Source organism: Nesoenas mayeri (genome assembly GCF_963082525.1).
Source record: "Nesoenas mayeri genome assembly, chromosome: 4".
NCBI lineage: Eukaryota > Metazoa > Chordata > Aves > Columbiformes > Columbidae > Nesoenas > Nesoenas mayeri.
In genome coordinates, this window is record NC_137540.1 from 30,900,036 (window position 1) to 30,917,213 (window position 17,178).

The following is a 17,178-nucleotide window of genomic DNA, read 5'->3' on the forward strand; positions in this document are numbered from 1 at the left end:
TGTTAGAAAACCTCTCATCTGTGCAAATTGAGCCAGCTCTCTTGCAAAATCTTTTCTTATGGATTCAAACGTTTCCTTGATTCTTGTCAGGTCAGGCAGCACACTGGCATGGGTGTGCATCCGTGCCTCTTTGTCCCTCAAACTACTAAACGTTAAGTGTCTGAGAAAGTTGTAGGATAAAGGTATATCTTTATCATAAAAAAAAAAAAAGAAGAAAAAGTAATTCAGTCCAGTTTGTTACTTTCGACAGCCTTAATTATAATGGAGCTAAAAGCCTCAACGTGTCCCTCACACTCTATTTTTTAACTGTGACTTGTGCGGTGAAGTTTTGTCAGTCGTCTCCAAGAGGGCTGCCGTGGTGAATTCATCACTGGTGCAAGACCAGTGTCTCTGCTGAGCTATACCTGAGGTGGTTTTTAGAGCTGTATTTTCGTCAGCCTCTGAGTATTTTTAGACCGAGGCTGCTGAGGCAAATGAGGAAGTCTGGCAGAAGTTTCTTCCGGGCTTCTCATACACTCTGCTCTCCATGTGGTGGTGTGGACACAAGAACACAAGAGTAAGTGATTTGTCTGGATGGGGAGCTAAACATTTCTCAGTCTTCAAATAAAAATTGCTCATGGCTTCTGCTGTGCTTGAGGGTTTTGGAAGAGGAGGGATCCTGTGTGCATGAAAAGGGTGCCACGAGAAAACGGTCGTGCACGTCTTTTGTTTGTCTTTCTCAGCAGCCATTCAGCCATCTGATTAGGAAACACTGGATACCTTCCGGCAAGATAGCTGGTGGAAGTCCTTTTTCTTTTTTACAAGTCTGCCACTAACGTTTTCACATTCCTAATCAACAACACGTTGAATTTTGTCAGCAGATTGGCAGTTTTACTTAAAAAATATTTACAAATAACCTTCATTTGCTGGTCAATAGAGGGTCTGAATGGTACCAAACCTAGGAGTGTTTGCGCTCTGATGTGTTGTCTGATTTCAACAGTTTCTGCTGTTTTCCAAGGAGCAAAAAATGAAGAAAATGCAGGGGAAATTACTTATCTTAGTAAAAAGTCCTGCTTGCCTACAACTGATCACTTAAACTGTGACATGACAGGTTGTAAGCCCGGTTTATGGTTTTATTAATTTATTTATTTAGATGGAAGCTGCATGGAAAACTGTAGTTCTTATATTAAAAGTTGCATGGTAGGCCCTGAGTTTGGGAGACACTTGTTTTCTGCAGAGGCAGAAGGTGCCAGTTGTTACTGTGATGCACTGAGGAGACAACAGCTGCTAGGGACAGACTCATCTCCCACTTATGCCTCCACCATGAAGGAACTGGGTTCTGACGCCCAGCCTCAACCTGCCCTTCTGTAATATGGGAGGAGTGATGCCACTCCCTTCCCTTGAGAACTTCACTGAAGGCAAACAGTGGTGGGTCTCCACTTCCCAGTGGTGGCATGATAAAGGGCTGCACAGTGCCTGGGTGTGCAGGGATCAAGCTAAGGCTGCTCTCGGCTTGAGTCTCCATGCACAAGTGCACACAGGGCATCTTTTGCCATCTGTCTCTTGACTCTTTCTCTCTCTCTAGGCACGCTCTGAAGATGAACCCAAATAATGCTGAGCTGGAGAGGGTCAGCAACAGCTCTGCTGAGAGCCTCAGCCCACCTTTCAGGACCGTCCACGTCAGCTTCACAGCTGGTTCCAGTGACAGCCTCGACTCGGACACGCAGACTGGCAGTGATGGCCGTAAGTGACCGTCAGGTGTGGGGAAGGTAGTGTTGGACCTGAGGTAGTAGATGTAGTGTTGGACCTAACTCCTGAGAAAGGAGTTACTTCTATCCTGAGTCCCATTGCTGGGGAAGCATCTTCAGAGCAGGGATCATGAGAATCCCATCACCTAGTTCCCCCAGCAACCCTTCATCTTTCTACTTTTCCTATCATTCTGCTTCTTGATGCACTTAAGAAGAATATCACAGAATCAGGCCAACATCATGGGCTTTTTCCTCTTTAATTTGGCAAATGCCAAAATCATTAATCCAGTGGCTCTCCTCTTGTCTGGATAAAACCTCCATCATAAAGCAATTGTACTTATCCTGCTTGTGCCTCATGCATTGCAAGAGGTCACAAGTAGCCCTGCCACAGAAAGTCCTCCACAGATTTGAGGATTACCAGAAAGGCTCTTCTGCTAGAGGTGTTCTCTCCCTCTCATTGTGTTCCCAGTTATTTCTTGAAAAGGAAAAAAATCTGCCTGCACTCGTTTAACTGAGCTTAAAAAATACTTACTATGAAGTCACTTCTCTCATCAGTGCGTAACTTAGACATGCGCTAACGTGTTCAACAGCTCAGAAAGTATTTCCTTTGCAAAAGCAGCCTTCATGTAGTGGAAGTTCTGTCTTTCCAAGAGCAACAACGTTCAGCAATAAAATTAAGAGCCAGAGCTCTGGAAACTCCATTTTTCCACCACTAACTTGGAGTCTGAGAGTGACACCATGCCAGGAAATTGTAGAGGGGGAAAAAAACCTCACAGATCTTGGAACTTTACTTGCTGGGCACAGAAGCAATTTGCTGTCGAAATGACATGGGACAAGAGGATTGCCTCTGCTAACAGTAGCAACTGTTTCAGCCCATCTCAGGAAAGCTGAGTTTTTAGATGAATAACCCAAACGCAGTTTCTCTTGCTGATGCAAGCAAGAAGCTATGCAGTCAATCACTGAATGGGGTGAGCTCACATTAATTGGCTATGCTGTCAGATGTTAAAATATGAAGGAGAGGAAGCTTTTAAGGCCTTGACACGCAGAAGGGCTCTACACTGAAGGTGCAGAGAACCGTTAAGCATGTTGTGAAAGGGTTTCATTTGTTAACCTATGCTTGGGGCAGAGCCCAGCAGCACGTAAAAGAAAAGGTAAGAGCAGTTTGGCACACGTGGGCTAGGCGTGCAGACTGGTTGCCAAAGCTTCCAGTGCTGACGTTTGTTCTGTAAGACTCTGTCTGTCAAGTAAATCTTGCCTCTTGAAATGGGGATTCAGCTGCGTGTCCTGGCAGAGGTGCCTCTGTTAAGTTGCATTTGGGCTGCATGCCGAAGAATTTCTCTTGGCTGTATCCTCTGTCAAAGCCCCTTGGACAGGAGCAGCAAGAGATGCCGCACTGAACCATCCCTGCCTGTGGCTTTTGACAGTGTTTTAACAGACGGGATCTTTCCTGTGGACCAGGCAGGTTATGATGCAGATATCTGGGTTTTTGCTACAGCTTGGGTCATCTCTTGTTGAGCCATGGTTTCCATGGTTAGTTAACTATGCAGCTGGGGAGCAGCTGAAACTGGAGAGCAGTCAATTGCTCAGTGACTGGGTGTCCAATGTGAGTAGACACCTGGGGCAAGGGTCCAACAGGAGTCAGATAGCTCAGCATCCCAGAACTAGGGCAAAAAGAAACGTGCCGATTCACAACATTTCCTACAGAGCTGTTTCTGAGGATGTTATCAGAGATGGGGTGGCAAAACTGACTTGAATGGAAAGTTCATCTTCAGTAGGAGCCAAAATCAGTGCTGCTCATTCCTGGAGTGTCTCTCAACACTGTTCCTTGTCAGTATCCACTCTGGTAGCTGAGAACTAGGGGACCTGCCCCACCTCATGTGGTCTCAGGCAGTGAGCAGCTAATAGGGATTGCTGCTCTGGCACAGCTGGTATGGCTGTGAGCCACATGTGACACTGCACAGACTCGCCAGGACAGGCTGGGAGCTCAGGGATCCTAGCCCCTGCACTTGGAGGTGGTACATGAGAGCTGGTGAGTCACTTGGGCTGTGACTTGTGACTGAGACAAGCGCCTGCTGCAGGGTGATATCAAACTGCCCCAGGGCATTCCTGCAGGGCAAGCAGAAAGCCACTGTGAGGAAGTGCCTTCTGGCAGCTGAACCTTCTCACCAGCAGCCTTGTGAGAAGGAGGGGTGACATGCTACCACTCTAAAGCTTTGGAAGCTGGGTTCAAAGAAAGCAATAGATCCCGCTGTCTGTTGGGCTTGCATGGAGCAGAAACCCCACCATGCACCTTTCAAGGCCTACACTTGCACGCTAGGTGTTAGCAGAGCTCGAGTTTATCAGGAGTCCAGCCTGTCGTTCAAGTGATGTAGAATATTCTCTGAAATAATTGTCTCTTCTTTTAATTTTCCCTGCAGACCTCTCCATTACACATTCATTCTGTCTCCATAACCTGAAATTATTGCTCTTTATTTCAATGTCAAATCTTTTTTTTTTCTTTTCCCTTTCTTCCCCTTCTTCCATGACATGCAACTGGATTACCTGTCTGCAGTCTGGCCTGGCTAGGAAAACAGCTGCTACAGCTGCCTGAAATCAGCCAACTATCCAAATCCTCTGAGCAAAGAGCTCTGTCAATAAGCTGGGGGACAGGCAGTGGCCTGGGGGGAGGCCAGATTTTTTTCAGGAGGATGGAAATTGCCAAAATCCCAGGCCTTGCCCCATGATCCTTACCCAATGTGAGGCAGAGAGACAAGTTCAGTACACCTCTTGGGCTACTCTGCTCACACTTGAGCTGGGGCTATGTAGTGTGAGTCATTCCTTATCATGCCATGCTGCTGAAGCACTGGGTGGCAGTTCCCAGGGAACACGCGCTTTGTTTAAGAGATTGTCCTCATATCCCTGAGTGCTTCGTTCTTACCTCTTAGTGCATGACACCACAGCTTAAATATTTACCCGCTACTAGCTTTTTACTACTGTGTACGCAGTTTGTAGGGGAGTGGTTTTGTGGGGAGCATTTCTCTAGAAGTCGGGTTGCAGCCTGCTTTGCAAACCTGCTGTATTAAACTGGATTAAATCCCTAATCACTTCAGTGAAGGTTTGCAGAGATGAGGACCGTGCGATTGGTTTTGATGTAACCTGGCTTGCTGCTCTGTTCCCTGGGGAGGTGGCCTGTCGGAGTGGCACGGACATAGAATCACAGAATAGTTTGGGTTGGAAGTGACCTTTAAAGGTCATCTAGTCCAATCCTCCTGCAACAAGCAGGGACATCTCCAACTAGATCAAGTTACTCAGAGCCCCATCCAGCCTGGCCTTGAATGTTTCTATGGAGGGGGCATCTACCACCTTTCTGGGCAACCTGTGCCAGTATTTTGCCACATGGAGAAGGACTTGCACTCTCAGGCTGCAAGGACCACTCATGGCATCTTCTTGTATGTTGCTGTCTCCCAGGGCACTCGTCTGAGCCGAATCACTCGCCCCCTCCAGCTGAGAGCCAAATGTTTCCCCCTGTCCCTTTCCTTCCTGCCTCTGGAGAGGATGGTCCCGCCTCTGCCCCCAGCTGCCCACCCCCTCTGCCCCAGAAGAAGACAGTCAGCAGAACTGTGTCCTCCCCAGATGGCTTTTTTGGGGGACAGGCATCTTCAGGTGCTGCCAGCCCCAGGCTGAATGTCAGCCACTCAGAAAGCAATGTCTGCCGCCAAGAGGAGCATCCCTTCGGCCACTCAGCCAGCCTGGGGGGCCACCCCGGAGCTTTCTCCTCCTCCGAGTCCCTGGAGAAAGGCTCCAAAGGAAACAGCTACTGGGGCTCAGCCACTGGTAAGAGCACAAGGGCTTGTGTTCCTAGCAGAAACCTCCAGTCCCTTTCAAACTCGCAGCTCAGTGTGTCCAGCCAGGTGTCATCAGGCTCCAGCCTCCAGCTCCACAACCTCCTGAGCAATATTGACAGCAAGGAGGGGGTATACACCAAGCTGGGGGCCCTCTATGCTGAGTCCTTGCGCCGCCTGGTTGCCAAATGTGAGGACTGCTTCATGCGGGAACAGAAGAACGAGCTGCGCTTCAGCGAGAACAACTGGTCACTCTTCAAGCTGGCGTGCAACAAGCCCTGCTGCGATTCGGGGGATGCAATATATTACTGTGCCACCTGCTCCAAGGACCCTTCTACCACCTATGCTGTGAAGGTAAGCCCATGCCCAGGAGGTACCCAGGCTTCTCATAGAAACATAGAATTGTTTGGCTTAGAAGGGACCTTCGAAGCTCATCTAGTCCAACCCCTCTGCAATAAGCAAGGACATCTTCAACCAGATCAGGTTGCTCAGATCCCCATCCAGCCTGGCCTTGAATGTTTCCAGGAATGCAGCATCTACCGCCTCTTTGGGCAACCTGAACCTTATCTCGATCTTCCAGTTGAGAGGAAAAGAGCTGCAAGGTCCAAGGCTGTGTGGGGTTCTGTAGCTGAGCTGGGATTAAACCTTTGAGCCTTTTTCTTCCCCTTTCTGGTGTATGGGTTTGAATGAGAGAGTGGGAAGCAGAGTTAATGGTACACCTTTCAGAAGCACCATCAGCACACAATGGCCTGTTTTCTCTGCTTGTCTTTCTTACAGGTGAAGTTTGGCAAGCAAAAGCCCTTCCAAAATTGCCATTTTTCCCCTGCCCCTTGTAAAGGTTAATTTAGAGAAGTAGTTTCTGTTGTAACAAATGCCAGTCAGATGCTTATTGCTGCAGACTAGTAGGGTCTGCAACCCAACCAGTTTATCTCTAAAAAGTATTTGTGCAAATACTGTGTTGTAAACTTAAAGGCATTTGCCTCTGATGACACAAGCTGATGAAAGGCTGTTCAAAAGACAGCGTTTTTGCCTCTGCTTGCCTTTTAAGTGTAAGGTCTGACCCAGAAACCATGTGAGTGCTTATATCGTATTGAAACCACAGGCATTGTTAAGATATTGCAGGTCTCGATTAAACAATGTGAGGCTGACCTATACATACTGTTAAGGTCAGGTCTGGAATTTTTTCCTGTAATTCTATGGAATCCATGTTTGAAATGGAAACTTGAGGTGCAATAGTTCAGCTCTTTGAAACCTGGGTAAGTAAGCTTATCCAACCCATTTCATGCACATCCCATGGATTTGGGATTCTTCACCCATGTTACTACTTGAATACAGAGCCTTTGATTTCTATTCTGACTTAACCCTAGGGCATCTCATTGCTGCTTACTCTTCAGCTTGTTTTCAAAATCTAAAGTAATTCTCAAAAGAACACTGTCAGAGATGCATTAAGCAAGAAAAAAAAAAAAATGTTTGCTGAATAGTTTCCACCATTATGAACCCCAAGGGGATGCTTAGTTATGTGGCAGCTTTAAAGCCAGTTGATATTCTAAAGGAAGTACAGCCAACCCAACAGGGGGGCTGTAAATAGCCAGAATGGAGTTAGATGGGATCTTCTACCAATACCCCTAGTCCAGCACTCAGAGCAGCAGCTTCTCTTGCCTTTTATACCTAAATAAGTCTTAACTTTCCTCAGGAAACCCAAGAACTTCATGGTGACCTGCTGTGCTTCTTTTTAATCTGTGGTTCCCAGTGACATGCACACACCTTTGCTCTTGCCTGCCATGTTAGGTGGGGTTCAGAGGCTCACCACTATGGCTGAGGTGTGTGAATTCTTGTCCAGGCACAAACAGCCATTTCAGTCTCTTAACGGGACTGCCTTTGTGTCCCTGCATGTGATGTGGTCTAACTCTGTGCCCTTGGTGTGCTGCAGAGCACCTTAACAAAGCCAAAAACACTCTGACAGGGCCATACTCTGCGCCGGCATAAAGTCAAGTCATGTACATGTTTACACATGTGCACACGTATACCTCCTGCAGTGTTCCTGCGTGCCATCTCCCTTTTGCTAGCCAAAATAGAGAATCATGAAGCTTTACAACTGTCTGACTCCTAGCTCTGCCTCCTGGCTTCTGGTACAGATTTTCTGACATGAAAGAAATTATGGAGTTGTAGTTACATTTAGACTTGGAGAGCTCTAAATGGGCACATAATATGACTTGAGCCAAGTAGCCTGCTAAGCAGCAGGAGCCAGAGTTTGGGCTGTGCACAGGCAGACACGGACATGGATAAAACAGTTAGAATGAGCCAAGGTTACATGAAATAGGTTTAGAGGAATTAAGCCAAGATATGCTCTATGCCTCAGCTTCTTTCTCCGCTTAAGGATGCGTGACTAAGTCAGGTCCAGGCTCCTTCTTGGAGCTTGCTGCATGGAGGATGCCTCTGGTGCAGCCAAAGTCACGAGGAATGGCTGGCCACGAAAGATCTCCCCATCTTTGGTTGCAGTTATTCTTCCAGAGACTCCTCTCTTTCAGGAGTTTCTCTCCTTTTTCTAAGCCTTACACATCTTTGCTATGTGGGGAGGAACAAGCAGGCTTGTTCAGTAGAGGGCTGGAAGGTCTCTGCCACCTTTGGGGACCTTCTGTGTCTTCCTGCAGCCCACTGTGTTAATCTGCAGTCTGCCTAGTTCTCCAAAGCTTGTCTTCCCACAAAATAAGCATGCGGCCATGGCAGAGTATTTTTGTTTAGAACAGAAAGGACAATAAGAATGTAAAATGCCCCATCTCCACAGTATGATCTGATCTGAGTGAATTACCTGCAAATGCCTAGATTCAGACCCTTGCTAGAGGAATACAAAAGCAGCCCACTTTTCCAGCTCCTCTCTATTCTTGCATTTATTTTAACTCGGAGGCAAAATTGATTTCTTGTCTGATTTTGCACGCATGCTGTGACTGGCAGTGGCATGCTTCAGGGTTTGAAACCTTTTATGCTGAGTTTCAGCCTGTTGCTGTTTCCTGTGGGTGAGATATAAATACATCACTAAATAAAAGAAAAAAAAATGTATAATAGAAATGCCAGAAGGCCCCATAAGCTAATGGATACTCCTATAATAAACCTGGGTTTGAGTTTGTTTAGTCTTTAATGCAGTCATAAAGCTAAAATACACAACAAAATGAAATAAAAGTCATGTGGGTTTAAGAGAATCCAGATTATAAAATACTTTCCCACTAAAGTTTGCTGCCCTCTCACTGATTTGTAAGCCTATTGTCAGCTCCTACTTTCTCTCTGGTATTTTTTCCCTGTGCTGATGAGTACATTAGCCATTGGTCGGGGATTTGAGAGTAGTTGCTGAAACAACGAAGCCAAGTGGTTGAGGAGGATGTGAAAGTGGCTCCAGGGTTTAGGACCAGACAAGGGCTAGGTGAGAACAAAGAGTGCTGGCAGTCTCTGTCCACCCCTTGCTCCAGACAGGGCCACCCTCACAGCCATGTTATGTTGCAAGGGGCCTCATTCAGGCAAGTGTTAACAATCTCCAGAGATGGCGGCAGCACATCTTCTGCCACTGCCTCTACTTTTCCCTCTGCAAAGTGTCCCCTGGGTGGCAGGGGGGAATCTCGATGACATCCATGATGTAAAAGCTGTGTCACTTCTGTTGGCAATGAAACAAAATCTCTGGAAGTTACTCATGGGAGGGCTATCTTCTTCCTCCCCTCCTGCAAATACTGGGCCTTGCCTGGCAAAGGAAGCGTACCCAGAGATGCAACCTGGGCATCTGGTTGCTAAGGCTGGGTTGTTGCAGTGAGAAAATGATCCTCAAACCAGGAGATACTTTAAAGTACTAAAGAGACCAATGTGCACCCTGCTTCTACTGATGTCTCCTTTAGCATCTGCAAATCTCAGCTTAGGAACCTACCTCCAAACTTCTCGTCTCTGCCCTGTCTCTGTCACTGACTGATGAGACTTTTCCTTTGGTCTCTCCTCACAGATTTGTAAAACCCAGGAGTCCAAGGTGGCTGCTTCATACTGCAGCCCTGCAGTGCCAGTCCACTTCAACATCCAGCAGGACTGTGGGCATTTTGTGGCCTCTGTCCCCTCCAGCATGCTGCTGGCCCCAGACGCAGGGAAAAGCATGCCTGGGGATGGCCTCCATCCCTCCCGCACTGCCAGCGAGCATGACTGCGTGGTGGTCATTACCCGGGAGGTGCCAAGCCAGACCACTGCTGACTTCGTGAGGGACTCAGTGATGTTGCACCAAGCCAAGCCTGAGCTGTATGAGCGCCGTGTTTGCTTCTTGCTCCTCCAGCTCTGCAATGGCCTGGAGCATCTCAAAGAGCATGGTATCATCCATCGTGACCTGTGTCTGGAGAACCTCCTGCTTGTCCCCTGCAAGCCCCCCATGAGCTGTGTGAAAGCCAAAGATGACAAACACTTACCCCGCCTCATCATCAGCAATTTTTTGAAGGCCAAACAGAAGCCAGGAACTGGAGACTCCAAACTGAAGAAGAGTCAAGCCCGGCTGGCCCCGGAGATTGTGTCGGCTTCTCAGTACAAGAAGTTTGACGAGTTTCAGACTGGTATTCTCATCTATGAGCTGCTGCACCAGCCCAACCCCTTCGAGGAGAAGGTGCACCTCAGGGGACAGGAGTACAGCCCTGAGGACCTCCCTGCTCTGCCCACCCTGTCCATCTACTCCCGGGGGCTCCAGCAGCTGGCTCACCTGCTGCTGGAAGCAGATCCTATCAAGCGTGTGCGGATCACCGAGGCCAAGCGGATGCTGCAGTGTCTGCTTTGGGGTCCCCGGAAAGACCTCACCGAGCAGCCCCTCAGCCAGGAGGAAGCCCTGCGCCAGGTGCTGCAGAACTGGGTGGACATGAAGCGTGCACTGCTCATGATGAAGTTTGCTGAGAGGGCTGTGGACATGGAGCGGAGCATTGAACTGGAGGACTGGCTGTGCTGCCAGTACTTGGCATCTGCTGACCCAGCCTCCCTGTTGCACACACTGAAATTGCTGCAGCTGCTCTGACCTTGGCTGCATTTTGGAGGCAGCTGAGGGCTCCTTGTGGTTGAATGTACTCAGCCCCTTTACACGCGAGAGGCTTGAATCTCATGTTCAGCTCCTGCCCCGCACTCCCACCAGAATGCACAAGATGCATTTAGTACTCAGCACTGTTAATTTGGGAGCAGGCAAAACTGGGAACCTACCCCAATTTGGGGGATGTTTGTGGGTTTGTTTTTTTTTTTATTTGGTATGGTAAGTCTATGGACTAATAAACAACCGCTTGCGTGTGTGCATGTTTCTAATGAACACAATGTACTTGAGTTGATTTCTGTGCCTGTGGGACAGCCCTTTGATCCCTACCCCTCCTAAAGCATCAGAATTTCTATGCCAAGGAGCACCACTGCTCTCCAGAGCAGGCAGCGGGGACGAACAGTTCGCTGCTTCTCCTGGGGAGCAGAAGCAATCCACATAATGTTCCTTTGCAAGGGAGAACCAGGAAGGGATTTCAAATTCACACCTTTTGTGGGTTTTGGTATCCATTTTTTTTCTGACTTTAAAACCAAAAAATACTGCTTGTTTCTGCATATTAGCTGTATTTTCCACTGAAGGCAACTCTATTGGCTGCCTATTACCTTAGTTAGATACTACTATAGCATGGCTTTCCTGTCTAGTGGTGCAGTTGTGCAGGCTGTTGATTGTGAAAGGGTGAGAGAGAGCTCATGAGGTTGATGCTGCATGCTGGGAATTACCCCTTGTAAAGTTAATGAAATGGAAAATCCCCAATTCGCCTCCAAGGCCTTGAGGGAAAAGTCAGGGGCAGATGCTTTGCTTTCTCCATCCCTCCAGCTCCCTCCCTTCACCTGGTAATTCACCTGCCCCTGTGTCTAGCATTTATTCAACCTCTTTATTGAAAGATGAGCTGGCATGTAAAAGGTTGGGGCCACTTGCCTGTGATCTGGGAGGGTCTTACTGCTGTTGGTGTTTGAATTGGAAATGAATACAGCTGGGTGCACTGCAAACATGCTTTTCCAATAGATGCGATGTAAGAGCAGCACAATGGAAGAGGAAGAAGCTGGCTCGACTCTCTCCAGCCCCTTTCCCTCCATTCAGACATATAGCAGCCATCCAGCTTGGTAGAGAGGCTGTGCTGCTGCACAGAAAGCCTGATTTTCCAAAAGGTTGTGGGCTGTTTTTACTCTCTTTCACCCCAACAGGAGGTGAAGATGAGCTGCCCTGCTCCTGACACCAGTTCTGCAGCTATTGGAGAAGGGGTAGGTCACTAGCTGAGCTACCTCACTTCCAGCCCAAAATGGAGTGAAATTTGTGAGTGCTTTCCTCCAGCCTTGATTCACTTCCAGATCCATCCTGCTCTCTTGGGGGAATATTAATTCCTCTTTTTTTTTTTTTTTTGACACTTCATACACTTTCTGTGAACCTTTTCCAGGCTTCTCACCTGGATTTTTTTTGTTTGTTTGTTTATCTGTTTGGCTATGGTTGCTGCTGATGGGAGGGGATGGTTCCTTGGCTGGGCACCTATTTGCAATGAATTTCCTCTGATTGCCTTAGGGAGGAGGCCACGCATGTCCCTGCCTGCTGAAAGAATGTGGGATGGCTCCAACTGTGGCCATCAGGGATTTTTTTTATACACTGGCTTTCTTGCATCTGACTCTGGGGTCCACTTCCCTCTAGCACAGCGGGCAGGAGCCTTCTGGCTTGTGAACTGCTGTCCTATGGACCATTCTGGACACATCACTGTGGAAAGTCTGGTGCTGGCTTGCTCTATGTAGTCTCCCATGTGCCAGCAGAGTGATGAAACAGCTGGAGAACCTGCCTGAAGGAACCCAGCATGTTTTTCAGACAGAAGATGAAGAGATTAATTGGTTTGTAAGCATGGATGTAGGGAGTAAGTTGGCAGCAGCTCTGCAGGACAGCACTGAAGGAGATAGGGCATGGCCAAATTCAATCTGTGCTGGTAATAGGGAGATAATATGTGGGGCAAGTGGCTTGCAAAGCTTGGGTACTCAGCAGGACTCGAGAAGCAGCTGAACATCCAACCAGCCCACATAAACCAAGGTTGGATCCATTTTCCATGCTGAGTTTCAGCTTAGTGACAAAAACTGATCCAGGTATTGACACAGGGCCTGCATGGTGTGGGATGTTAACATGATCAAAATACTTTCCCTTGAGTTTGAGTGCTTGAGACTGGTTCTGGTGTTGGTCCTGGTGCCCTGCAGCAGCATGCCCAGCAGACCAGAGGACAACAATAGTCTTGTAACATTTTCAGCTATATTGTTTTGAGATGTGGTGGTTGGCTTCTTGCTCTCATATTAACAAACTCTTAGCTCCATGCTTTCCTGATACTTTCCCCTATGGTAGCTCATGCTTCTTCTCCAGCCTAAACAGACCTAGGATTTTGGGTTCTAGGCAAATGCATGGACTTGAGGGTTTTGTTGTGTAGCTCTTGTGGTAAAAGCGACATTTAAGTCTCGGTTGAATGCTACAGCTGGATTTGAGGACTTTGCTGGCTTGCTCCCTCTTGCCTGTGCTGACCTCAGCACACCGTGGGCAGCAGTCCCCCTTTTCCTAGCAGGTGTCCTTGCCCCTGTGCCCAGGATCTTCTGCAAGAATGGTGGAGGGATGGATTATCCTTCTTTCCATGTGGCAGGGGACACAGCTGACCCTGCACTCTGGTGGCCAAGCATGTCACCCACTCAGGGAGAGTGGGGGTTGTAGGAGATGTCTAATTGGGAACATAGCTTGGGGTCTACATGCCACAGGGACTGTACTGAGGAGCAATTGCTACAGGAGCACCACACATCTTGGTAGTACTGCTGGGTGGAGAAAGGGGTGTTTCTTGTCTTGTGATGGCTCTAGACACTCTGTCAGCCCCTTTCCCTGTGCCCAGGTTCCCAGTGGTCCACATGCACAAGAAGGGTGGCAAGGCAGCTGTCTGCCAGGGCCTGCTATCCCCATGGAGGACAGAATCCCAGGAGCTGGGCACGGTTGCTGACCAGTGCATTTGTAGCACAGATGAGTTTGGCGGGGAGTTTGTGTGCTTCCTAGATACAGCCAAGACCCAAACCACCCAGACAAACTGGGCAAGCAGTGCTCTTAGAAGCCCTTTTGCTCCATGGTCTGGTGACATCTCCCTGTTTCAGTGCATCAGTTGAAGCTGGGGAATATCCTAAGAGTAAAAGCCAACCTGGTTCTCCAGAGATGCTGTAATATGAGATTTCTTGGCCAACAGCACTTCTGACCCTGTGTACTCATGCATGCAGGGATGTGCCCCACCAGCCGCACAGGTTAGCCCAGGACAGGCTCAATTCTGCTTTGGCTTATTGGCACACAGCAGCAGCAGCAGCAGTGTGAGGCCATAGCAGAGGGGAAGGATGCTGCTGCAGGAAGTCCAGAGCAGGTAGAGCATGGAGTAGCTATCAGTCTCCACAGCAACCAGGATGTAGGCAACGATGAGCTGTGTGAAGACCCAGGTTGTGCCACAGTATAGGAGCTTCACGCCACGGGTGGTGACCCGGGCGCTGAGGAAGGGATGGATGCGGTAGTCAGCCTCCACCATGACAGCCCAGCACAGGAAACCAAAGACCTGCCCAGGGCGGAGACCATGCCACCAGGCAGAGAAGGCAAAGGTGGCCAGGAGTGGCTGGATAGGGCAGCGCTGGAAGATGAGTCTCCTCAGCCAGCAGGACGTGCTCCTGTTCCAGGTTCGAGTGAAGACGGCCAGGCGGTGGGTTGTCTCCAGTGTCCACAGGTCACGGAAGGAAAGGTCTCCCTGGCCTGCCTCTGGCCCAAAGCCCGCCACCTTGAGCAGGGCCTCGTCCAGCACCCAGTGCAGATAGTAGGCCAGCCGGAGGGGCAGGGCCTGTGCCCACACATGGGGCAGGCAGCCCCAGCCGGCACAGCCCTGCCTGTCCCCCAGGCCCCTGGCCAGCCCCACACGCAGCCCCTGCAGCGCCAGTGCACCCAGGCACCGCTGCCCAGCTGCCCTCAGTGGGATGGGGAGAGTGCCGCAGGACTCAGCCTGGGCCTGAAACCTGCTGAAGGAGCAGAGAGGCCCCCCCAGGAGGGCTGGGAAGAAGAGCAGGTAGCTGCAGAGGGGCAGCACCTGCTGCAGAAGCCCCTGTCCCTGCTGGAGTGACACAAGCCCTTCGTGGATGTCTAGGGCCAGAGATGTTGCCTTCTGGGTCAGCAGCATGATGGCAGAGAGGGTGACGGCTGGCCTGGAAGGAGAGAGCACCCAAGAGCTGCCGAGAGTCCCTGCAAGGGAACATTAAGGCACAGGGCAAGGCCTTATGCGGGGGATGTGATGTCCCATGTCCCAAGCACGCTGCCATGCCCACAGTATCGCCCACAAAAAGGGATGCAGCCAGAGTCAGAGGGCAGAGTGATGGCTGTGGACCAGTGAGCCAGTTTGGCCTGGGGGGACCTCCACCCTCTCAAAATGACCGGGAGGACCCCCAGCCCGCCAAGGGGAGGAACGGGGAGGAGATAGAGCTGAGGTGTTACCTGGCATCCTGCGTGTTCAGCTCCTGGCTGCTCAGAGCCAAGTGGCAGAGTGTCTGCCAGGACATCTGTAAGGTGAAGACCCAGGTGTGGGCATTAGCTGGGCTGACAAAGAGGAGGATGAGCACGGAACCAGCAGCAGGGATGAGGAGCAATACAGTGTAACTGCCCATAGCTGTGCCAGCAAGGAGACATCCTCCAGTGAGGAGGAATATGTACCTAGAAGAGACCAGATGCCCTTTGGCTGTCTTTTGGAGAAAATGGGGCTTGAAATTTCTGCCAGGGTGTTGATAGTGGGGCTTAGTCTGGGTCCTGCAGCCTCTGCAGTCCCCCTATAGTCTGTCTCTTGGCCTCTCATGGAGCTGAGGGATCACAGGGCCATCATGGCTGCAAGCAGGAATGGGGGCCAAATCTGGAGCAGACATTGCTTGCCCCGCTTGACCCCCACCCTAGTCACACCAGAGAGAGTCCCCATTCCCTGCCCTGCTCCCCTTGCCTGTGTGCTTATCCTGGTACACCCCTAAAACCACCTCTTGCAACACTGGAGTGTCTGGCCTGGCTTTTTTGTCCTTAATGACCTGTATCTGGCTCCACTGCAGAGAGGGGGGAACTGGGGACAGCTCACATCCAAGCCATATAAACATTCTTACCTGAGTCAGCGGGGACTCACTACCATGCATCCTGCTGGACTTCTGGTCAGGAGAGCCCCCCAAAAGTACTCACAGGCATGACTTGCCTTCAGCACAGCAGCAGGGGTGACAACCACGTACCGGGCAGTCAGAGAGAGGTGCCCCGAAGCACAGAGGTAGTGGAAGACAGCGGCGAAGGGGAAAGCTGCCAGCCGGTACGGGGCTGCAGGGAGAAGGACGAGCAGGTCTGCCCAGCGCATTGAGCACCTTGCTTCAGCTGCCTGTGACACCTGGAGAAAGCACTGAGCCAAGGGCTGCTCTGGCTCCTCTTTATACGTGGCAGGACCTCAAAATACAGAGCAGAGCCAAGGAAACGGAGGTATCTGCAGGAAGAGGACCATGTTTTTATTTGTCAGTGCTGACTCTTTCAAGCACCTCTGTCTCAAGGTTTGTGTGTATATGGAAAAAGTTTGGGTTGATTATTTGCTCTGCCAGACGCCTGGGCCATTACCCCGTAATTCAACAGCAAGAGTGAGCTGCCAAGATAAGAGCCTCTTTGAGCTGCCCTGTGTGCTGTGCTGGGATGCATCTCTGAGCAAATCACCAGGTACTCCCAGAGGCTTGGTCCTTTCTCTTCGTTTCCTCTCATCTCCATCCTACACAGAAAGCTGTGGCTTTTTCCCAGCTCACTTGTTATGGGGTAGTGGTGAGGACGTCACAACATTTATACCCCTGCCCACAGAAAGAAAAGGACGGCTCTGCCACTTCTCAGTGCTGAGGGAGGGTGAAACCCTCAGCCTCACTACTCAGACCAAGCTACAGGGCCTTTTCTTTTACCAGAGGTAAAAGAACCCCTCTATTCTCTCCACATAACTTGTCTTCAAGAAAATAAGGAAATACAAAAATAATAATGAGTCACATAGTTGTTTTTGTAGAAATTAGTTGTTGCCGTTAAACTGTGCATTCATTCAAAAATATGCCATATGAGAAAGCAGAAAATGCTCTTTTGTGCCATACTTGAAAGGCGATTCTCTAGGGTGACATGAAACCAGTTGCTATTGCTCTCACAATAACACCAGCAGTATTTCACGCTAAACAGACAAAAAAGCCCAAAAAAAATCAGCCTATAGGACTTGACTCTTTGTGAGCTACAGCTAAGAAAACCAGACATATTGATATGGAAAGGTCATGGACTTTTTTTTTAAACTCAGTTGATATCTGCTTTGTTTTAGGCAAATGAACAGTGTGAATACTAAGAGGAATACCAGGAACTTCCTTCTAGAAGAAAACAAATGACATATTGGAGGGGTAGAAGAAATAAGGTTTTCCCCTTCAAAATATTTAGTTTAGTCTGGTTTTCAATAAAACAAGCAAAATTGGTGCCTAAAGTTCCAGAAAGAACTGTGCTCATTAAGATATGAAATTTTGATTTTAAAAAATATATCAAGTCTGACTTTCATGAATGTTTCTGCTCTTCACCAAGCTTTCCA

The 17,178-nt window shown here is 49.2% G+C and overlaps 2 protein-coding genes across 2 annotated transcripts in view; one reads left to right on the top strand and one right to left on the bottom strand.

Annotated features, from left to right (window-relative positions):
* The window catches only part of PRAG1 (PEAK1 related, kinase-activating pseudokinase 1), a gene marked incomplete at its 5' end in the record, with an annotated part of 20,952 nt that extends 10,055 nt beyond the window's left edge, over positions 1-10,897 (top strand). Inside the window, 3 exon segments of the mRNA XM_080343805.1 lie at positions 1,565-1,722; positions 5,175-5,902; positions 9,528-10,897. Coding sequence (XP_080199931.1) covers positions 1,565-1,722; positions 5,175-5,902; positions 9,528-10,565 — 1,924 coding nt within the window. The 3' untranslated portion in view covers positions 10,566-10,897.
* Positions 10,898-13,860: 2,963 nt separating this feature from the next.
* On the bottom strand, positions 13,861-15,948 carry MBOAT4 (membrane bound ghrelin O-acyltransferase MBOAT4; the record flags this gene model as incomplete). Its single annotated transcript, XM_080343175.1, has 3 exons — positions 13,861-14,776; positions 15,063-15,278; positions 15,830-15,948. The coding sequence occupies 3 exons, from the start codon at positions 15,946-15,948 to the stop codon at positions 13,861-13,863; spliced, it is 1,251 nt and encodes a 416-aa protein (XP_080199301.1).
* Between the last annotated feature and the right edge of the window lie 1,230 nt (positions 15,949-17,178).